General features: G+C 47.4%; 2 protein-coding genes across 8 annotated transcripts in view; both read right to left on the reverse strand.

Moving 5' to 3' along the window:
- The window catches only part of PHF12 (PHD finger protein 12), a 40137-nt gene extending 20948 nt beyond the window's left edge, over window positions 1-19189 (reverse strand). The window contains exons 1-2 of one of the 4 annotated variants that reach the window (XR_014257795.1): window positions 18524-19189; window positions 17695-17876 (exon numbers count right to left, since the gene is read on the reverse strand). Coding sequence is in view for 3 of the 4 variants with exons in the window: in XM_082442782.1 (XP_082298908.1) it covers window positions 17695-17996 (302 nt within the window). In the remaining variant the exon portion in view is untranslated. Of the gene's footprint in view, window positions 1-17694; window positions 18123-18523 lie in introns of those variants that run through there. The other 3 variants (XM_082442784.1, XM_082442783.1, XM_082442782.1) reach the window with 3 other exon arrangements.
- Window positions 19190-22354: 3165 nt separating this feature from the next.
- Window positions 22355-23455, reverse strand: part of SEZ6 (seizure related 6 homolog) — a 97449-nt gene continuing 96348 nt past the window's right edge. For 3 of the 4 annotated variants that reach the window (XM_082442788.1, XM_082442791.1, XM_082442790.1), the window contains one exon: window positions 22355-23455. In XM_082442788.1, the coding sequence (XP_082298914.1) occupies window positions 23423-23455 (33 nt within the window). In that variant the 3' untranslated portion in view covers window positions 22355-23422. The other variant, XM_082442789.1, reaches the window with a different exon arrangement.

Genomic DNA, 23455 nt, shown 5'->3' on the forward strand with positions numbered 1-23455 from the left:
TGCTTTACCGTTTCTTCCTAAAACAGCATTTGGCTTGACAAATTTTCCTAGCTCCTACTTTACCAATGCGTCCCTGGAGCCCTGAGCATACATGTCAGGATGTCCACTAAGCCCTCACAGCTCATTGCTTCCTATCCTCTGTTTCCTTGGTGGAATCTCAGGAGGATCCTTACCAGGAAGCATAAAACTGGAGGCACGTTGGCCTACTGGGACAGGTCTTCAAGCCCTGGAGGACCACAAGTGAATGTCACCTGTAAAGTCTTCCCTAGTTCTCTCCAATATATTTCTGCATAGGCCATATCCAAACTAATGAAATGCATGCATGTAATTTGCAAAGGCCTACAGACTCTGCTATGCTTCAGCAGCTGTCATATTAAAACTAATCCTGAAAAGGCTGTCATTTCTCATTCTGTTTTTCATCATTTCTTTTCATCTGCCTACTGACTTTGTGTTTTGTACCAAGATACCCTACACCAAACATGTAAAGCACAGAAGGGTGAGGCAAGGTGGCAGTGGCTTAGATCTTTTACCAAGATGTGAATGGCCCCCGGGCCACCCTTCCTGCCTTCCTCAATCTATTTGCAACCCTGCTGGCAGAATAATTCTGCCACAATTCTGATTATATCAGTCTCCTTATTAAAAAGCCCTTCAATATCGCCCTTACCCCATCAGGATACAGTTCAAGCTCCTCAGTACTGCAGGCCAGAACCCTGTCCCTTCCCCAGCTCCGTCAGTCTGGTGGCTCCCTACACAGTCCACACTGTTTCTCAACCCTTTCTCTGCTCATTCTCATTCTCTGCTACCTACAACCACAAAAGCTGAGCCTCCCCCCACTCCTTCACCTGGTGAACGCCTTATCTTTTGGAGCTCAAGTCAGGCACTATCTCCGGGAAGACTCCTCTGACAGCCCCTGATTCCCTATAGCACTTCTGCGCCATACTGTAGTGAAATATTATATACCCGAATCTCCTTCTCTGCCTCATTTACCTTTGTATCTCTACACTCTGCATTATGCCTGGCACATAGGAGGTACTCAATAAAGCTTTAAAGAACTGGGGAACACTAAAAGAATGCGCTTCTAAGAAGTGAATGTAACCCCCTCCGCCCAAGTCATGAGGCAAGGCAATGTGGATGTACAGACATTTGTTTTGGTGGTTAAATCACACATGAAATTACTTATGTTTTCAATAAGAAGACATCAAAGTCCATACTTGCAAGCTTGAACTTCATACCGTAACCTACTTAAACCCTCTTTAAACAATCTGATTTCTCATTTCTCTTTCTTTTTTTTTTTTAACATCTTTATTGGAGTATAATTGCTTTACAATGGTGTGTTAGTTTCTGCTTTATAACAAAGTGAATCAGCTATACATATACATATATCCCCATATCTCTTCCCTCTTGCATCTCCCTCCCTCCCACCCTCCCTATCCCACCCCTCTAGGTGGTCACAAAGCACCGAGCTGATCTCCCTGTGCTGAGCTGATCTCCCTGTGCTATGCGGCTGCTTCCCACTAGCTATCTATTTTACATTTGGTAGTGTATATATCTACATGCCACTCTCTCACTTTGTCCCAGCTTACCCTTCCCCCTCCCCATGTCCTCATCATTTCTCTTTCTTAACACAGGGGTAAAATGCTCAAAATCTGTATTAAGAGGCTCTCAAAAGTAGCTCCTGGTTGGTTTCTAAAGGATCACTTTCAGAGATACCACGCTGAAGAACAAACATTTCTCAGAATTGTATATTATGGCCACAGACTCCTCTTGTCTGCCCTAAAGTTCAGGCTGTGAGTTTAGGGGGCCGTACAGCAAAGTTAGAGTGTTGTCTCCAGGATGAACACAGAACATTTAAAAGAGTGAGGCCTTGTTGGGATTTTGCTGCTTTCTTAGAGACAGAACATGCATCTTGAAATAAATTTGAAAATATGGTGGGACTTCCCTGGTGGCGCAGTGGCTAAGAATCCGCCTGCCAATGCCGGGGATGTGGGTTCGAGCCCTGGTCCGGGAAGATCCCCACAGGTCGCGGAGCAACTAAGCCCGTGCGCCACAACTACTGAGCCTGCGTGCCACAACTACTGAAGCCCACGCACCTAGAGCCCGTGCTCTGCAACAAGAAGCCCGCAATGAGAAGCCTGCGCACCGCAAGGAAGAGTAGCCCCCCGCCTGCCACAACTAGAGAAAACCCGCACAGCAACAAAGACTCAACACAGCCAAAAATTAGAAGGCAGTTTTTCAACTCAAACATCTAGAGGAAAAGGATTCATGAAATGACTCAAGGAAAGACAGGCTGCCATTGGGGTAATAAGCTCAGGAACTAGTTCTGGAAGATGTTGTTCTGCAAACAGACTAATTTTGTTCCATATGAGAAATACTGTCAACCAAGAAAGGATTCCAGGGAGAAAGGAGATTCTGCAGCCTCGGGGTACTCACATACACATCCTGAGGACTTCCCCACCTCATCCACCCATCTTAAAGCTCCTTCCCCGCCATGTTCTCATAAGTTAAGTATGAACTTCAAAACAATTACATTCATGCCAGAATCTTTAAATCATGATATGCCTGTCAAGAAAAACATCGCTCTGTTCCAGCTCCCTCTCATCCCCATATATCAGTGAAGACAGGGTACTGAGAGCCATCCTCTACAAAAGGAAATCATTAAAAGTCAGGTAGTGCTAAAATTATCAGTTTCTGCTGCTTAGCAGTAAAAACCATGAAAACACTAATGAGCCAGTGCTGCTTATAAAGACATCAATATGCTTCCTAATCACTAAAGCTTAGAAATAGCAGAGTGATAATCTCATTTTACATCTAGTCTATTACAGTTCACAAAGTGTTTTCACAGATGCTCTTATTTGATCTTAACCATCATACTGTGAAAATTAATTCTTACTCCCATCCTACAGGTATCTCTAAACAGACTTATCTAAAGCCATGGAGTCAGAAAGCAGAATTAGAACCAAAATCAGCTTCCTGGTTCTTCCAAATCTTGAGCTCAATCTGATTTCTAGGTAGTTCTCTTATTTCTAGAGAACACAGTGGAATATCCGTCACGGTATCTTCCTCAACCACAGGGTTGAGCATTCCCCTCTCCTTTAGTCAATATTTATTGAGTTCCCACTGCTTACTAACCAATGCCACACTGGAGGTACCATGCTAGAGGAAGGACACAAAGCAAACAAGTTATGATCTAACCCATCAAGAAACACGGCCTTTAGGGAGAGAGGACCAGAGTCATCCACTCAAGCATTTATTGGACACTATGTTATGCTAGGCAACGTGCTAAGTGGTGAGATTTCAGAAATGGTCCTTGCTCTCAGGGATCATAATGTGAAAAGGACAGTTGGTAATGAGACCACATATAATCAACTACAAACTGATTCTTGCCATACAGACCTATATAAAACTCAACAGCTCATGGATGCCAGACTCAAAACAGAGCCTCAGAACTTTGGTCTTTTGGTACCTGAAGGTGACGGTGGCCTTTCCCCTACTCTTTCCACATCTCAACAACTGCTATTCAGCAAATGGTAATTAAGCCAGTGATCCTTTAAAGATGGTGAAGTTAAGGATCTTGAGGTGTTCACAAGGAGACTATAGTTTTAGAAGAAGGTATATTTCTGTATTTTGAAAACCTACCTGATGAAAGGAAGGTTCTGGGAGTGGAGACACTTCCCTGGGAACAGAGACTAAAGTCCACCTAGCACACAATATTATTTGAGCCTTTAGATTCCTTCTGAGAACTGTCTACGTCCTGGGAAGGAAGGTGAGCCCTGGAAGAGTCATTTTCTCTATGTGAGCTGGTTTGTCTTGGAAAACTGGTAGCTCTTTAGCCAACAGGCCAAGGGCCTTTATTTTATTTTCTGACTTCAAAAGAATATGGCCTGCGGTGCTGTGAGACAGGCACCCTTCTCCACGGCAGAGAAGAGAGTGCCCTGTGAGCATGGCGCTCTTGCAGAGTATCTTCCCATCTTCATGGCTATGGATGTTTCCTTCCAGATCGTTTGTTAAAAAGCCCTGGCCTGGGGCTTCCCTGGTGGCGCAGTGGTTCAGAGTCTGCCTGCCATTGCAGGGGACGCGGGTTCGAGCCCTGGTCTGGGAAGATCCCACGTGCTGCGGAGCAACTAGGCCCGTGAGCCACAGCTACTGAGCCTGCGCGTCTGGAGCCTGTGCTCCGCAACAAGAGAGGCTGCAATAGTGAGAGGCCCGCGCACCGCGATGAAGAGTGGCCCCCGCTTGCCACAAATAGAGAAAGCCCTCGCGCAGAAACGAAGACCCAACACAGCCATAAATAAATAAATAAATAAATTAAAAAAAAAAAAAAAAAGCTCTGGCCTGCAATTACTGGCCAGAAAGTGACTGTTCACTGCTCTCCAACTTGTTATTTATTTTAACCACTACCTGATCTTGAAGACACTGTTAGCTATAAAATACTTCATAACAATAGAGCTCTAAATCTTCAGAGATTGTACGACTGAAGAGTATGCGTCTCACAGTTTGGTGTGGCTCTCTGTGAGGCCTGAGAGAGCCTATAAACTGTTAACAGTAACATCTGAACACAAACCAATTAAAAAGCTGGACAAAGACGTTAATTTTTTCAAACTAAAACTCCTACAGCCAACCTCTGCAGCGGGACTCTAGCATCTGAACTTCCATAAACAAATACAAATGATGCATCTCTGTTGCTGAAGAGGGTGTCTAGATTGGTCTATTTCTGGAGTCATCGAAGAGAAAACCACAAACATACACCCCTCAGCTAACTGTAATGCCTGCACTGACAGACCTCTCCGTGTCAAAGATTCAAAGCCCAGAGCCAGATGATCCCAACTTACAGCCCAAGGACAGAGCCCAGTTTTAATTTAGAATGCCTCTTTCATTCACTAATGAGGCTGCAGCTCACCACTGCAGGTGGAAGATGTTGGTAGTTGTCATGGTTCTTGGCTCTCTAATTAAGAGGATCTGTTTCAAGTCATATACCAGTGTGGTTGATCAGAGTCTAACCTCACTCATCTCCCTCGCCTGTTAATATATGTGAACCTGCACGACATTAACATTTACTTCAGATTTAGTCGCCACCAGTGGGACCTGTTGCTCCATAGCTCTGCGTTAATTATCCACCCAGCACAAGCAGTTTTTCAATATGGAACTGGAAGAGAGAAGGGGGAGGGGAACAAGAGAACAAAGGGAGGAGGGGAGAGGTGAAGGGAGACAGAGAAGCAGAAAAGACTGCCTTTTATTTCAGAGACCTATTTTTTACATTACAACATGCAGATAAAAATGGCGTTGGGCTCTGGACTTTTTTTTTTTAATATGTTTTTACTGATGTATGGCTTGCAACTGTCCATCCAGCCAAGCAACACTGACATTTTAAAACTTGAGCCAAAGGGAGCCGGAGAGACATGAAAATATCACTTAACCAAATTATAAGCTTTGGTGTATGTCTTAGGACAAGAGGAAGCAAGTGGATGAAAAATACTTAAGAAAGAACACACTCCATTTTCTCTTCCTGGACTGACAAAAATATTCTACTTAACACAAACACTTAACAGGAACACTGTGCAAACAGCATGTCTGCACACAAAATACCAACAACAGCCTTCCACTCAGGTTCTCTTCTAAAAGAGGTCAGTCAAATGACCCTGGTTAGGGTCCCTCCTGTCAGAACCCATCATTCTCCAAGAATCAGAAACTCTCTAGCTACATAAACCGTCATTTCAGTTGAAATAAAATATCAGACTAAGAAAGATTCCGCTGCCCGCTGCCCCGCATCATCTGTATGTCCCTTCTCCCCCCCCTTTTTGGTGGTGGTGGGGTATTCAGCAAGCAAACAACGGCACTGAGCAGTTTTGATTTTTAATTTCACAGTTCATGGGTCTCATCCATCCACGTGAGGTCCACTACCAGATAAAAATCCTGCATCTATATTTCACGGCATCGTGTAAGACCAACTGCAGAAGACAATACATGCTCAGAACAGGCCTCCTCTCTCTCAGACTGGCCCTGCTGCTCTCGGCCCGCTCAGGAAACGTGTTGGTACCAGTCAAAAGGGGAGCGAGGGTGATCACTGACAGGACTACAACCATGTCCCAGCCTCCTAGCACCCATCTGGATCTATAAAGGCACCTATCAGCACAGAAAACAAGCCTTTTATAAATTGAAATCAGCTTCTGTCCTGGAAAAGCTAAGAGGTGATGGGTAAAGTTTAATTTAACAATATCTTTTAAAACTTAAATTAAAAGCTATATTAATAATTCCCAAATTTAATGGTCTGTGTTTTGAGGGAACAAAATTTAATGAAATTTAAATGCCAGCAGAAATAGTAAGCTTTCTCTGGACACTTGTGTGGGTATCAGCTTTTCCCTTCATGGATGGCCTACCTTTCAAAGGCAGAGAAGAGGGTCATATTGAAGGATACTGGAGAGATGAAAGCAGAGAGAAAGTTCATGGGGGTCCCTGAACCTTAATTTCTTACTCTCCTTTATCCCAGCTACTGACTCAAATACAGCTAATGCCACAAAGTACATAAAAAGTACAAGGGCTGCTGGTTTTTTCATGCAGAGCCTTAGTAGCTGTGTTAACAAGGAGGCCAATGAAGTGCCAGGCCATTACAAACGCCCTATTGAGAAACTTAGCTAGTTGCGTCACTTCCAAAGGCATATAATCCTTTCAAGCTAGCTGACTGTGCCCCCAAATTTTATTTCCTTCTATGTAGAGCTGGCTTGGGGCATCCTCCCAGTGAAGGACACCTGGAGAAGAGGGTTATAAGAAGTGCAGGGAAAGAAGGAGGGAGGGTAGAACACCAACAGTTATAACAGGTGTTTGCCTCTGCTAACTTCTCTACAAGCCAAGCCTGGTGCCATAGGACCTGATCTACCACTGGTTTGCCTATTCTTGCAATCCTGGCTTCTCTACAATGGAAAATGAGCTGGCTGCAAACATTTAAAAAATGGGCTTCATTCATTCACCTTATGATGGATGCTGGAGCCCACCTATTTTAGAAAAGAGTCAATATTCTGGCCTCAACAGTCACTTTCTTTTTTTTTTTTGGCAACAAAGGATTTTACTTATTTATTAAAAAAAAATTTTTTTAACATCTTTATTGGAGTATAATTGCTGTACAATGTTGTGTTAGTTTCTGCTGTATAACAAAGTGAATCAGCTATACATATACATACATCCCCAACAGTCACTTTCTAATACTCCCAGGGAATATTCCATTGGAAAGAACCAACACTTTTAATTGTGTATTCCATAAGAGTCTCAAAGATATGGAAAACTGGGTACTGTTCCATGGTCAAATTTTAGTGGACTATCAAGAATAAGGAAATAGGCTACACTCTTCTTGCAGACACAGCTCAGGGAACCTGGACCAGTTCACATCTTACAGATATTGGACCTAAAATTCTATAAAGGCTGGGAAAACTAAAAACAGTAACATCTTAGGGAGAATATCTATTTGAAATCCAACTAAATGCAGAGAGCGGGTTTTTACCCAAGGCTCAGCTGCTTTTCCCTAAGGAGGATTTCTGCTTCATTTACTCTCCTCTGACAGGGTCTTCCAAAAAAAAACGACGGAAGAAGAATAATGCTACTGGGACTTCCCTGGTGGCATAGTGGTTAAGAATCCTCCTGCCACGCAGTGGTTAAGAATCTGCCTGCCAATGCAGGGGACACGGGTTCGAGCCCTGGTCCGGGAGGATCCTACATGTCGTGGAGCAACTAAGCCCGTGCGTCACAGCTACTGAGCTTGCGAGCCACAACTACTGAGCCCACGTGCCACAACTACTGAAGCCTGTGCGCCTGGAGTCCGTGCTCCGCAACAAGAGAAGCCAACGCAATGAGAAGCCCGTGCACTGTAACCAAGAGTAGCCCCCCCTGCCGCCACTAGAGAAAACCCGTGCACAGCAACAAAGACCCAACGCAGCCAAAAATAAATAAATTAAATTTTAAAAAAAGAAAAAAAAAAAAAAAAGAATCCGCCTGCCAGTGCACGGGACACGGGTTCAAGCCCTGGCCCAGAAAGATCCCACATGCCGTGGAGCAACTAAGCCTGTGCGCCACAACTACTGAAGCCCGCGTGCCTAGAGCCCATGCTCCACAACAAGAGAAGCCACCACAATGAGAAGCCAGCGTACCGCAAGGAAGAGCAGCCCCCGCTCGCTGCAACTAGAGAAAGCCCATGTGCAGCAATGAAGACCCAACGCAAACAAAAATTTTAAAAAATTAAAGAATAATGCTACTATTTGGGCCAAAACAGCACAGGACTTATTCCCCTCTTCTTTTACCCTTACCCTCGCCCCTCCCCTAATTTACTCAGAAACCTCAAAGCTCCCCACCCTGCATGACTGAAGTAATCTCCTGGGCACGCTGTCAAACTGTGCTGTCGTGGTTTGATGCCACAGCTAAGTGCTGACTTGGGCTTCTGAAGCCTTCCAGTTATACCCCTGGTGACCTATTTAGGAGTTGAACATACTTGTCAGAGACAGAGTGCCATGATTTTTCCCTTTGGCCCACTTTTCTCTCAGATGGTCCCTAACCAAAGAACAATCACCCTAAGGGCCTGAATGTGTGCACACAAATGGTAAGATGTGTGGAAAGCTTGTATACAGCAAGCATACAAGCCTTGCACATGAGCTCTTTCCTGCAACTTAAATAACCTGCAGACACTCTTCTTACTATACAGCATCCTACAACACCACAAACTGCAGCCTGAAGTCAAAGATGTCTGATATCATGGAATCAGGCGTCAGAATTGCTTTGAGTTAGAATGGCTAAGTGTCATCTACGCCAGGCAAAACCAAGAGGACTACCAAGGAGGGATAAAGCAAAACGAAGATAATAAAGCAAAACAATGTTTCTCAATGAAGGTCAAAATTAGTGACATAGTTCTCCCTACATTTAAGACATTCTTTCAGAAAAATGGCAAGCAAGATCAAGGAAAGTTAAAGATAGCCAACCCACGTATAGAACTATGAAAAGTTACAGGTTTAGACACATTTAATGAGATTTATGTAGTATAATTTTCACAATGTATTTTGACCAATAATTGATGATTGTTAATGGAAAAAGTTCACCACAGAGTTTCCCTCTAATGTTTCCAGAGCTTTGTGAAAACCAAGAATCAGTAGAGGGACTTCCCTGGTGGCGCAGTGGTTAAGAATCCACCTGCCAATGCAGGGGACACGGGTTCGAGCCCTGGTCCGGGAAGATCCCACATGCCGCAGAGCAACTAAGCCCGTGTGCCCACGAGCCACAACTACTGAGCCCACGTGTTGCAACTACTGAAGCCCGTGCACCTAGATCCCATGCTCTGCAGCAAGAGAAGCCACTGCAATGAGAAGGCTGTGCACCACAACGAAGAGTAGCCCCTGCTCGCCGCAACTAGAGAAAGCCTGTGCACAGCAAGGAAGACCCAACGCAGCCAAAAAAACAAACAAACAAACAAAAAAAACACGAATCAGTAGAACTCTACCTGAGGGTTCAGTGAACATGGGAATTAAAAAGCTCACAGCTCATCACAGGAGCCCATGGCTGGTGGAAAGAACAGGAGTAGCTCCACATTGCCCAGTTTCGTAATGCAGAGACTTTTCTAAACTCACTCGAAGTTCCATGCATTTCATTAGCTTTTCTGCTCTTTGTACAAACGCAGACAGGAGGAAAAAATATCCAACAACCCTCTGAGGATCATAGCTGGATAAAAGACTATAAATGTGCTTGTGCTGCCACAAACAGGTTTCCACTCTAGAATTCAACCTTGCTAGTAATTCTGAGAGGTACCCCCACCCCTGCCTGGCTTGGAGGTAAAGTGATGTCTTTGGGCTACAGTCAAACTCAAACGCCACAGAGAGTCCTCTCCTGCTCACTTGAGCTTATTTCAAAAAGAGCCTCACGCAGAGCCCAAATCAGTGGGAAAGACTAACGCTAGGTTCAGGCATTGAGTCCCCGCCACCTGCCTCCCCCGCCCTGCTGTTACTAAGTCTTTTGTCCTTTCAAGACCGGGAAACATTTCCTGGGAGATACCCTGTACAATTTGTCAGAAAACAGGGGAAGGGCGAAGATTAAACACCAAAGCTACTAACATACAGAAAAGCAAACGTAATTAGGGAGAAAGGAAGAGTCACCATGTGTTTGTGTTAACAAAGGTACCATCCACTTCGAAGAACCCAGACATCATTTCTGTTCCCCAACCAGTGTTTATCTTCGCACGTCTCTCATGTGTAATACCACTAAGTATTACGCAGCAATGAGCAGAGGAAATGGGTCAGTCTCTGGCTTTCAAGTAGTTTAATGAGCATTTAGTACAGGATTGCAAAAGGGAAAGTAGTTCTTTGAATGAGCGAGTCAAGTTTTTCTTAGAAAATTTCATCAATCTGCAAGGTGTACTTGGAATTTGCTTATTGTGAATTCAGCAACAGCTGTATGTAACAGCCAAGTTCCTTTTTGCTGATGGGTCCAATCAACGGTTTCTTCTTTTGTCAGTGCCCATTATACCCCTCAGTGTCTTTTGCCTCCCACACAAAACTTCATCTTTATTCTTATTTGCTGAGACTAGATTTAGAAATAATCAAAGGCTTAAAGGATGAGGATTTTGATATCTGTAAGTGGCAGGCAGAAAAAACAGTCACCTTCTTATTCTTCTTAACTGTTGTTGAGTCATGGGAAAAGCAGTCAGCTAGCGACCTGTGCATGCGTCCTGGGCATGGTGACAAATCTGCAACACCAAAGTGCCTTTCTGAAATTTGGTCTAGGACTTGCACTGAATACAATGTCCTCCTCTTTCAGGAAACTGGCAGGGGGACAGCTGTACTCCTGTCCTCTCTCTTGGGAGGCTAGCATTATGCAGAGGTGCTCTTATAAGTGTCACTCATGAATGGCAATGCAGCTGGCCATGTTGTACTCCCTGGGGACTTTAAGTCAAAGGAAGAGCACAGTGGAGTTGGGAAAACAAACTTTTTTTTCCCCCTGCTCTGGTGACTTAAAACTCTGACACCTTAAAACAAAAATGCAGGGACTTCCTTGGTGGTCCAGTGGTTGAGAATCCGTCTTCCAATGCAGGGGACATGGGTTCAATCCCTGGTCGGGGAACTGGGATCCCACATGCCACGTGGCAACTAAGCCCTCAGGCTGCAACTACTGAGCCCACAACGAAGAGCCTGCGCGCCACAATGAACACCCAGCGCAGACAAAAATAAAAAACAAAAACAAACAAACAAAAAACCCCCAGAAAACAAGAATGCATTTCCAGGAGCCTGTGCTGCATTATCATAGTAAATGCCATCATAACCTCAACCAGAATTTTCCACCAGATTGGTCTGCTTAACTACACACCCAAGGAACTGTTGTGTATGCACTGGGGGTGGGACAAGAAAGTTCAGAGATGGATTTCAGTACTCTACTTACAACTCAAAGCAAACAACATTCAGCTTCATCTATTTTCTATTGCCCTATCACTTGTAGAAGAAAAAATATACCCATTTCTGTTAAGAAGCAGGACACCTGCATTTCTAGGGAGCATCAAAGTAGACGGTTTCTTTTTATAAGCTATATAAAACCTTCAAGCAAATATTCTCTGCATGCCGCCTCGCTATTTACTGCTATCTGGGCTTAAATAAAGACACGTATAAACAGGTGAGTTCACTGCACTGTTCGAACAACTTTTTGTTCTTGTTCACTGGGATCAAAAGCTCATTAACTGATCTGTAGTTATTTCCACCCCAAGCAGTTACCAATCAACCTGAAGTGATTAAAATCTTCCTCCTTAAACCAGGAACCAGGGGCCTCCAAGTATGAGAAGTGCCTATACACAGAAATTTTCTACTGTGGCTGGTGGGAGCCAGGTGGGCATCCTGCCTTAGGGCAGGTGGTGGATTTTTTACACTGCCTCTAGGGTAACTTCCAGCCTTAGACTTCTTTGCTAAGAGGAGTCACCCAGAAAAGCTGAAATAGCAACACACCAAATCATCATAAGGTTCCCTCCACTGAGATACACCATCTTGACTGAGTTCACAGAAGAAATCCTTTACTTACTGTCATTACATAGACAATATAGATATAGACATTCAAGTGTGGTTAAATCAACCATCTTTTTCTAGGTAAGACTAAAAATTAAAAAATAAAAAGATAGGGGAAGTGAAAAGACAATCCACAGAATGGGAGAAAATACTTGCAAATCATATATCTGACAAGGGACTTGTATCTAGAATATATAAAGAACTTTTACAACTCAATAATAAAAAACCAAATAAGCTGATAAAAATTGGACAAAGGATCTGAATAGACATTTCTCCAAGAAAATATACAAATGGCCAAGAAGCACATGAAAAGATGTTCAGTATCGTTAGCCATCAGGCAAATGCAAATCAAAACCACAATGAGATAGCACTTCATAGCCACAGGATGGCTTTAATCAAGAAGGCAGGTAATAGCAAGTATTGGAAAGGATGTGGAGAAATTGGAATGCTCGTACACTGCTGGTGGGAATGTAAAATGATGCAGCCACTTTGGAAAATAGTCTGGCAGTTCTTCATAGGTTAAATGTAAGAGTTACCATATGACCCAGTGATTTCACCCCTGGGTATATACCTAAGAGAAATGAAAACAGATATCCACACAAAAACTTGCACACAAGTATTCATAGCATGATTATTCACAACAGCAAAAAGAAGAAACAACCCAAATATCCATCAGCTGATGAATGGACTAGAAAAATATGGTATAGCCATACACAGAATAGTATTCAGCCATAAAAAGGAATGAAGCACCAACAAATCCTAGAAGGATGAACCTGGAAAACTCACTGAGCCCTTTTGAGTAACACTTGTACTTTCACTCAGAGCTTAATAAAAAAGTGTTTCATTCAACACACAGTAGTGACACTTTGAATTCCTTTTCAGTTCAAATCAGGTAATTTATTTGTCTTTATGATTTGGCTTTAAAAAAATTCTCTTGGAAACATACTTGATTAAGAATTTTAAAAAGACCAACATGAATTTCATCTCCAGATTAAAATGAAGGCTGTACCTAAATATGGCTTTTACACATTTAAACATGTAAAAAACAACACAACTCATTTACAAAGGCCCCAAACAGCCCTAATGTACTAGTGGAGCCCATCTGTAAAGTACTTTGAGAGCCTTAAGGAACAGCAGGAGATTGATGAGATTATAACTGCATCCTACCTTTCACTGAGTATGGTAATTAATTTTGGGACAAGCCTGAAACGAAAAATTTCCTACAACAGTACCACTAAGTACTTGCCTTAAATTACACAAAAACTGTTACCTCTGAGAAGTATTACCTCTCTTTCCGGTTTTAATATTTCTGACGCTTCCTTTCTCAACCAAAGCCATCTGGGTCACAAACATTTTGTGAGTAAACAACTCATACCAAGTATTAGTCTTATATTTTTAAACAGCGGTTATCCCTTATCTTTGAACTAAAGCACTCATTTCATAAAAATTGGCCCCGGAGCCCCACATTAATTTGACGAAGCATGCATGTGAAATTGAGTTAAAGTTAAATGTTACTAGACCCTTCCTGTTTGAGTGGACCATTTAAAAACAATACTACACACCCAGATTCCAACACAACACAGCAAATGCAAAAATAAATAAAATACACACAAAACCAAATTAGGTTTGTTTATTGTTGAGTTATTTTACTATTGAGGGGGCAGAGTGAAGGGAGGGAGTCCAGATGCTGTCACCTCCAGTTCTTCAGTGCCAGGCTTCCAAGCACTTGGAATGTCAGAAACAAAAGATGTATAAGATAATGTTAAAACAAATGTATTTTAATTCACCACTTGCCTGATACTATTCTAATGACGAGCTAAACACAACAAAATCAGAAAAATCACCTCCTTAAAAGTTCAAATAGTATAGATTTTCTGCAAGGCAGTTTTCTACTGTGTGTGTGAAACCTTTCTTGTTATGACTCACTGAAAATTAAATATGCAAAACTCCAAGCTGAGCTTCGTTTTGCCTGTGCACAGAGACCTTTTTACTCTCATTCTTCGAAAACCTCATTCTGGATCATGCTGCCAACACCAGAGAGAGGAAAGCCGGCCAACAATTCCAAATATAACATGCGGAGGCAAATGCTACAGAAATCTGTCTGACGGGAAGCGACCATGCTGAGGTCTGCTGAGGTAGATGCACTTCTCAACCAGACCGTTCTGGTCCCTCAGACTGTTTGGAGCAAAATGCAATCAGAGGAAACCATCCAGGTTCCAGTCAGCCTCATTACTGATGCCTATGGTGTTCACTTTATCAGTGAGAACAATCCTATCCATCTCAAACAGAAAGATGGGTCTGCGGCAACCAGAGCTCCACCAGTTAGTCTAATTTTTTTTTTTTTTAAGGCCAATTTTTAGAGACCAGTCCACGGAGATCAGTGTTTTCGGAAAGCTCAACTTATGGCACAACAATTATGATAAAGGTCAGGTTCCCCAGGGAACACTTAAAAACATCTCTTCCTAATTCTCTAGGAGCAGGTTTAGTAACCCCTAACCCTACTCTGAATAATTGATAAACCAGTTAAACTTGGATAAAATGATTACACTATCACTTAAACAAATATGAAGACATCAGCTCAAGTTTAATTCTTCAGTGAGTTCATGGTACTGAGCACAGGACAATTCATTCCCTCACCCAGAAGCTCATCAGAGAAAACCCAGAAAGAGGGCTCCCAGTCTAACTGGGAAGAAAGGACTGTTCCTCATACAGAGCCCTGGCCCCTGAGATAAGACAAGACAATTAATACAGCTTATGTGACCAGTCATTTCCTCCAGTAGATTATCTTAGGAAAAATCCCCTGTGGTTATGGCCATGTCACTAAGCCCAGGAGGTAAAGCTTGCCTAGAATCACTTCGGGAGCATTTTACTAGATGCTGTTCACTGGGAGGCAAGCTGGAAAGGCCACCAGAGACTGAAAGAGGACTTGTCTCACAGAATTTTGAATGGAGACCCACAGCAGCATTGCAATTATGACCTACAGGGTTTGCAAAACGCCATCTTCACTTTTGAACATTCTGTACATAAGGAAAATAATCATTACTATGCTTATCTAAATAATCCAGTCTTAGTTAAAAAGGGAAGCAAGAGAAAATATAGTCACACCTCCTAACCTCACTCCCACATGACACAAATAAACAATAACGGGACAAATTACCATGAGCACACCCAGGAATCAAAATTTTCTGACACCATTAAGTGCTTGACCTAACTACTCGGGTTGAGATGGTTAATGAAATATTTCACTTGGGCTAGAAAGAGTGTGGGGTAGGAGGCAGGAAAGTGGGGTAAGCCTCACTTGAAAGAAGGGTTCCTGCCTTTGTATCAATATCTGCAACGTTTTGTGATATATGTAACTACTCAAATAAGTCAATGGTACATTCAGTACTGGCATCTTCAAAGAGGGAACTGGAGATGTGAAACAAACTCTGCCTCATTTACTAGGATTCTCAAAGCTCTGATTACCAGTTCCCATTCATGGTCTTAAAAAAAAAGTAGTCAGTGAAATGCACAGTCTGAATCTCACTAACAGCTAGAAGCCTCTCCCTCTCTCCTACCAGCTAAAGTAGAACTGTTAATTGTTAAAATTTGACAAAACTTGAACTCATCAAATTCAAAGATTCAGGGGTTAGGTTTTATAGTTTGAAAGCCCAATCTCAGGCAAAACAGCACACTTTTTCTATGCCTGAAGTTTCTAATAAACAATTTCAGCTTTATTAAACAAACAATAATAAAGAGCTTACAAAATTCTCACTCAGTATGGGAATCCCCATTCTTGGTTAACGGTAACTTCATTCTACAGGTAAAACATTAATCCACATTTTAAATCAAGAAGTCTACAATTCAGTCTTAGTATGTATCAAACAAGCACAATAAGAAAAACATAAGCAACAGGGAATAACTGGTGAGCAACACAACACATCCAGGTACAAATCTCTTCTGTGCTCAAGAACAGCACAGGAAACTTGACAGGAGATTTTTTTTTCCAGGTGGATTACACCTTATACCAACAGGAAGCAAAGGTTAAAAACCACAGACCCTTACTGCTGGTATTAGTCACTTCACAATAAAAATTTTAAAGCCATTGGCAAAGCTTCCTCCAGGATAATCATTTTTGTCTCTGCAACATTACAAGCCAAGATGGGGTGCTCTCCTGGGCAAAGGAATCTTGGGAATGGTAATGGGAGCTTCCTACAAAACTTCTGACCACAGACTTAATTTGCCCAGTCTCAGTCATCTGTCTAATAAGTGTTCCAAAACCTGCAATTAGTACAAATATACAATGGGCACTATTCCACCAACCGAGAAACGGAATGTTAATGGAACTGTGTAGAGAGCTTAAGGAAAACCACTTTTTTTTTTTTTTTTTTTTAAACAGAGAGCTAAAAGAGGCAACATCAAAAACGGGTGGGAACAAACAGAACAGCCCCTCTCCTTCCCTCTCTCTCCAGCCATCTCCTCTCATAAACGTCTGCCTCAGTCAACTGTTGCTGAACAGAACAAGACCCATCAGAACAAGATGCAATCGGGGTCCTGGCGCAGATTTGGGATTTTTGTGGAGGGCAGAGGTGATTTCTCCAGGCAGAACCTGGAGTTTAAACTCTTCTTGGCCGGATTGTTCTGGGCTGAGCTGCAGAGGAGGATCAAGCAGCGGGCGACCAACCCTGGTCCCTCCCTCCCTCTTCGGTCTCTCCCCTCCCCTCGCGTTCAGTAAGCGTGGGGCGGGGGGGGGGGGGGCGGAAAGCGCACAGCTTTCCAGCTCTCCGGTCCTTAAAAATGCCCTCGCGGAGCCACCACACACAATCCTAACCCCGGCAGCAAAGAATTCTGCAGCGAAGGGTTCGCCGATCCCGAGCGGAGAAGTGAAATCGGCGCCCAATGGCAATTTTAATTGTCTAACCCGGTCCGATTTCCCAAGAGGCGGCAGCGCGGGGCGGGGAGGGAAGAGGGAGGCAGCTCCGACAGGCAACAGGGGGCAAGCGGCGGCAGAGAAAGGGGACTAAAGCGGCAAGATCCCAGCCCCGGCCCCCGAGGAGCTTCCGCAGAAAGGACCCCGAGGCAACCCCCACCGTTCCCCGGGAGACGTTTGCAAATCATATATGCAGCCAAAATGGCGCTGAGAATAAAAATATAATTTAAAGGCAGGTCGCCATATTGTAAACAGAGAGGCAGAGAGAAGAGGCGGACTCGAGAGACACCCTCCATGATTTCTTCCACAGCCGGGAGCGCCCGGGCGCCGGGTCCCGCGGGTCTGGACCAGGGCAGCTCCGGCCGCCGAGGGCTCCGCGCACCCAGCGCGAGGACAGCCCAGCCAGGCAGGAGCCCGAGGGCGGCGGGCGCGCGGGGAGCCGAGCGGCGCAGGGCCCGGAGCTCCTCCCCTTCCTCCCCGCCACCATCGACCGTGCCCCACCGGCTCCGTCCCGGCTCCTCAGTGACTTCCAATCCCAGATGGGGCTCTCCTCACCCCTCCCAACCCCCACCTCGGGGTCCGGACCCACTGCTGCTCCTCCCCCCCCAAACGGCCGGATCCGGGCAGCACCTGGGGGCGGGGAGGCGCTGGCCCCAGCGGCTGCAGAAAGCTAGCGGCTGCAATCGCCCGTTATTTCGGCAGCCACGGGTAGGCCGGGTGAAGGAATGTTCCGAGAAGGGTCCGCCAAGGGGCTCCGGAGGGGTCCCCAGACCTTACCAGCACTGGAGATGGAAGGCGGCCGGGCAGTGGTCACAGCACAGGAGATCCCCACCTTCTTTGCAGCTATCGCAGCTGTCGTGGTTGGTGGCCCTGCCGCTTCGCCGGGGCTCCTTCTCAGGCTTCCGACTCCGCTTTTCTGCTTCGTCCGTCTTGGGGGGAGCCAGCAGAGCTTGGATTTGCTGCACACACATACAAATGGCGTGTGTGCACACTCGGAGGTCCCGGGCGGTCCGTCGCCCCCCCGGCGCGGCTTCTCCGTCACCCACCCCTCTCCCCCCTTTTGTCCTTCTTCCTCCCATCCAGCCTGCTCCCAGAACCTCTCAGCCCCCGGAACCAGGGGGAGCCCAACCTAACCGCGTTCCTGCAGCACAACAACGAGAACGGCTTCTTCCAAATGGGGAGGATCAGAGTAGGGGGATGGGGAGAGGGTGCGCGGTTCCCTTCTCGCCACTTCCTTGTATGGACAGTGGGGGACTCCAAAGCCAGGCTCGGGAGAGGCCTGAAGCCCAGTACCCGGACGTGCTGGGGGAAGCACAAAGGGGCCGACAAGAAGGGGGTGGGGAGGCCCGCCGGTGCAACGAGATGGAGTGGGTTGGCGCCTCGGGAGAGCGAATCGAGGGCGGCGGGTAGGTGAAACTGCTGCAAACGTCCTCGGCGGCTAAGCGTAGCCCCCCGAGTTGCAAAGATGGGAGGGAGAGTCTGGGTGAGGAAGAGCCCCCCCCCTCCCGGCCCTCTTGCGCTGCGAACTCAGGGCCGGCTTTGTGGGGCGGAGGGCGGAGGTTCCCTCCCGGCGCTGGGGGAAGGGGATGAGGAGGGCCACTCTTACCTCCATCAGCCCCCCCGACGTGTCCAAGTCGTACACGATCGTCTTGGTCTCCATTTTCTCCCACATTCATCCACCTCCCGGGCTGGGCGCTCTCTGCTCCGGCCCCCCCAACCCCGGGGGGAGGGGGGAAACGGGGGGAGGGGGTGCTCCTGACCCCGGCCCCCCTTCTTTTTTCCAAACACGGGTCCCGACTTCCTCGCCCTGGCTCCCCCCCACCCCCCGGCCCCCAGTCCCCGGGACGGCAGCGTCCTCCCCACGGGCCGTGAGGGGGGAGCGGCCCCTCAGCCCCGGCCCGGCGTCTGGCTGCACGGTGGGTCCCGGCTCCGGGGGTCAGGCCTCGGCGGGGCCTAGTCCCACAGGCTAAAGCCGGTGCTGGCGACCGCTGGTCCGGCCGGGAAAGCTGGCGGGCGCTGCCATCCCGGGGTTGGGGGGATCGGAGTGGGGGTGAGAGGTTAGGTGAGGTTGTGGTACGTGAGGTGACTGCGGGGAGGGTGATGGGGGGTGGTCCCCGGGCTCCGCCTCTCGCCGCCGCCGCCGTCTGCGTCCCGGCTGCCGCGCACTTGGCGCAAACTTACCGCGAGCGCCCGCAAAGCCACCCGCGCAGGCGCCCCGGGATCGCCGCTCGCCGCGCGCAACCGCAGTGACAGCCGGCGGCCGGGCTCCCGCGCAGCCGCAGTGAGGGGGTACCCCCCAGCGCGCAGCCGCGCTGGCATTCGTCTGGAGAGCCGAAGCCCCGCCTTTCTGCCCTGCGCCAGCGTACTGAGAGAAAAGGGCGGGACTTGAGGTCTCGCGCAGGCGCCTGGGAGAGCGCCTCAGGGTCATAGCGCAGCCGCAGGAACATGGGGATGCTTCATCCATTGGTGTTTGAGTATAGACCAAGACCACTCTGTTCCCGCGCAGGCGTGTTGAGGATGCTCCCCTCCCGCCCCACAGCAACACGGCCGGCTCCGCGCAGGCGTATTGTCACCTGAAGGCCCTAACGAGAATGCTTCTCCTTTCGCCATTTTGGTAGTGGGATATAAACTACCATGTCCTTGGAGTCCTCAGGCATGAACAGAAAGGAGCAAAGTGTGGTGTTGGCTAGAGCTGGTAGGCTGTCGGTAACAGCAAGTACTCCTAGGGATGTTGTCCTGGACTTTTTGGTTCCAGCGTCAGGTGTGGCTGGACCAGGCGCCATATTGGTAAAGAGAAAAGAAAAGCCATCGCGACGGAAAACGATGCTTTTGGTGTCGGGTTGGATGGCTGCTGTTCCCTCTTCCCTCCCGCTCCCAACAGTAAATTTTAGCCTGAGCATTCCTGCCTTTCATGGTGATGAAAGGAGAGGTCAACCTGCCCGTTACTACCCTCTCTTGATCACTGTCCCTGAGAATTGCTTTCCAAGAGGAAGCCAAAAGCGAGGAGTTTGTAAAGCGGACAACGCCCCGCTACCTGCCTACAGTGGACTTCAACTCCCAGTTTGCAATGCGCAAAGGGTCCAAAGGGCGAACGGGAGCGCATTGCATCCTGGGAGCAAGAATCGCGGTGGCGCTGGTGGGTTATGGGGGCCGTAGTTCCGTGTGCATGCGATGCTGTGGACGGTAGCATGGACTCGGGGAAGAGTGATTTGCCTGCCGGAAAGAGATACTTTTCAGAGCTGCCGTGCTGCATGCTGGGATTTGTAGTCTGAAACGCCGCACCTCGAATTCTGGGCGGGGCTTCACGCTCTCCACGGCGCCCGCCCCTGCCCTTGGTACCATCTTCAGAGACTGCCAGTTATCTCTGCCTGAATGTAGATGAAGCGGTGGAGAAGGGAGTGGCATCATTGTGCCTGACACTAGGCGTTTAGTTGGCGTTGTTACCAGGTAGCTGTGTCCTGGCTCACTTTTGATGTTAAGGTGTACTTAGCATTCTCAGAAGCCTAAAACTGGAAAGGGCTTAAAAACCATCTCTATTAATCTCCTCACTTCCAGATGCACAAAGAAGAGCAGTGAATGAAACAGGAATCAAACAGCTTTCTTGATTCCCAGGCTAGGATACTGTCTAACTGCCTGTGACGAGTTGCTGCTTTTTTGGGGAGAGTAAGGAGGATGATTGGATAGGGTGGGGATGTCGGTGTGTGGTCTTAGGTTTCCGTTTTTCTGACTTTCCTAATGATCCTGTTGTTGCCTGGGAAGAACGATAAAGTCCTGGGCCTTATTGATCAAGCAGGGGAGTATATTATGTAGATCGGCCCTCTCTGCCCTCTACCAGCCTCAGCAAACAAGAAATCTTAGTGGCTATGGGCCAGAGATGTGGCCCTCAGAGAGAGGAGGGCTGAGCTAGAAGTATGGAAGTGGCCGGACCTCATCTCTTCTTAGGCTGTATTTCATGCCACAGACCCTCAGAAATGGATACATCATGTGCCCTCTCCCACTGGCGTCCTTCCTACTGCTCAGGGCCCAGCTGTGTTGCTGTGTCAGCCTGAAGGTATTATGGGGCAGAAAAGTAAGCCATTGGCACATGTCCAAAGAGCCAGGCTTTGCTCTGATCAACACCATCATTGCTGTTGAGAACAGAATAGGCATTAATGGGCTAAAGAGGGAAATAATACTTGGCTCTGTTGACAAGTGCCAGGGGAACTAATCACTCCACAAACCTTCCTCTCAGAACTTGGAGGATGAGGTCAGCCCAGTGGGGCCAGTAGTTGGTGCCACCTTGGAGAGCTCCAGCCCTGGCTGTTCCAGGGGGATTGAGAGAGAGCAGGTGGGTTACAGATGCCTTCGGAAGTGACCTCTTGTGGCTAATTTAGGCACTGCATCCTGCATAGACTGGAGCCTCTCCATCCTTCAAGGAGGCTTATGGTAGAACAAGGAGGTGGGCAGCCATGAGTGGTCAAGACATCCCCGCTGGATGACTGTAGAAGTTCTGGTTGCTGCTACTATTTCCATCAGAGATTTTGTGTCATCTGGCTTCTGAGTGCCCTTAACTCCCTGTTGCCTCCCTCTTGCTCTTACTCTGGAGAGCAGCCATGCAGAGCATACCTCTAAGCATGGATGTATAATGGGGACCAAGGCTGGCTAAACACATCTCAGGAGGTGCTGGGGGCCATAGGGAAGGGGCATAGAGGCTGGGAGGGACCAAACATGGCAAACTTAAGCACATCCACTTCAGTCACCTCTTTCTGGAGTCCATGGATACAGCTTTTGTTAAAATAGGAGCCAGGCCCCTATGCTGCATTGCCTCTGCGCCTGACAGTCTGGATGTTCTCTGAGGACAAGACAGACTAGAGCCTCATGTTCAGGGGTTCAGTCTCTGATTCCTATTCCAATTTCCTAAGCCTTGCTAGCTGGAAGGAAGCGAAAGAAGAGAGGCGTCAGGCTTCCTGGGCTTTTTCAGCAATACAGTGGCTTAGAGGACAGGCTTGGGAATGTGCCAGCCTGCAGTTCTGGACCTAGCAAAGAGGAGGAAATGAAGCATTGGGATTGATGAGCATTTGGGTTCCTGGGCTCCCATACCCCTGTGGCACCAGCAATTGGGACCTCTCATTTCACATGCCATCTGTTGCACTGACCTTGTTGGGACAGTAGTCCCTGAAGCACTGGCATGTGACTTTTTTTCTGTTGTTGTATTTTTTTGGCTGTGCTGCGCAGCTTGCGGGATCTTAGTTCCCTGCAGGGATTGAACCCAGGCCACCACATTGAAAGTGCTGTGCCCCAACCACTGGACCGCCAGGGAATTCCCATGACTGGGTTTTGATAAAATCTGGAGATGATCAGTTGGTAGGTCCAGCATGCCTTCTGGTCCTAAAGTCCACATCCCGTTTATCTTCCACCTGCCTTCCCTCCAAGAAAGTACCATCCACCAGGCCATTGCTTGGTTTTTTTCAAAAACACCATTTTAATAAGGAAACAACAGAAATAGAAGATTGTTCTCTGGCTGGAGCCCAGACGCCATATAATACATTACATGTACAAAGTGGCCTGCAGCCAGCTTCTGGGCCTCTCCCTGGGACGCTCTGACCCCCTGTTCCATGCCAAATTCCTGGACCCTTGGACCTCTGCTCCTCTCCAGAATATACCTGCCCACTCCCCTTATCCCAAAGCGCAGTGGCCAGGAGGGAAGGCTGACAGGGGGCTGGGGTTGGAGGAGGGGCTAGTGGGAAAGAGGATGTTTTTAACAGCCAGGCTGACATCAGGGGAAGGTCGCCCTCTCTTCAGGGTGCAGGGCTGCCAGGGGAGCAGCGGGGTGTCCTGCTTTGGTGTGGAGCATGAGTGGTGTGGCCTAGGGAAGCCCAACCTGAGCTTGGGGTAGAGTCCCTAAACCCCTTAGGATCCCTTAGAATTATTGCCTCCCCCAGGAAGGGACAGAAGGCAGAACTGATCATTCCCGGGGCCTTAGAGAAAGACTAGAGACCCCCCCCGCCGAGGGGGCTGATGTCAGCATGTCAGGACTACCCAGAGGTCACTGTTGAGAGCAGTTTTGGCCACTGGTGATGGCCCCGTGAGGAGCACCCTGGCACAGTTTCCGCCACTGTCAAGTTAACCCTGCTGCAGGGTGCTACATGCCAGGGCTGGATGGTGGTCACATGGAGAGAGGTGCTCCCGCTCTGCCTGTGAATTCCAGGCTGGAGGTCCAGGGCATGAAAGAGAGTCAGGAGAATGCTGGTTCTTGATGCCTGTGCCCCAGCTGTGTTCTGCCTAGAGGCAGATGCCCCTGACTTGGACCCAAGGAGGGGCCCTAAGTGGGCAGTGGTACCAAGAAAATAGGCCCTGGTGGGCATTGCAGGCGGGAAGAGCACAGATTCTTGAGGGATTGGTGGCATCTCTTCCCAGGTGGTATGTACAGGAGGTGGAGGGACAGCAGGAAGCTGGGAGCCCTGCTGCTGGGCTGTGATGCAGGGCTGAGCCGGCTTCCCCAGGCTGCCCCACCTAGATGGAGACTTCATATTCTCTCGTCTCCTGCAAAGGAAAGAGA

Source organism: Balaenoptera physalus, assembly GCF_965194825.1.
Source record: "Balaenoptera physalus genome assembly, chromosome: 20".
NCBI lineage: Eukaryota > Metazoa > Chordata > Mammalia > Artiodactyla > Balaenopteridae > Balaenoptera > Balaenoptera physalus.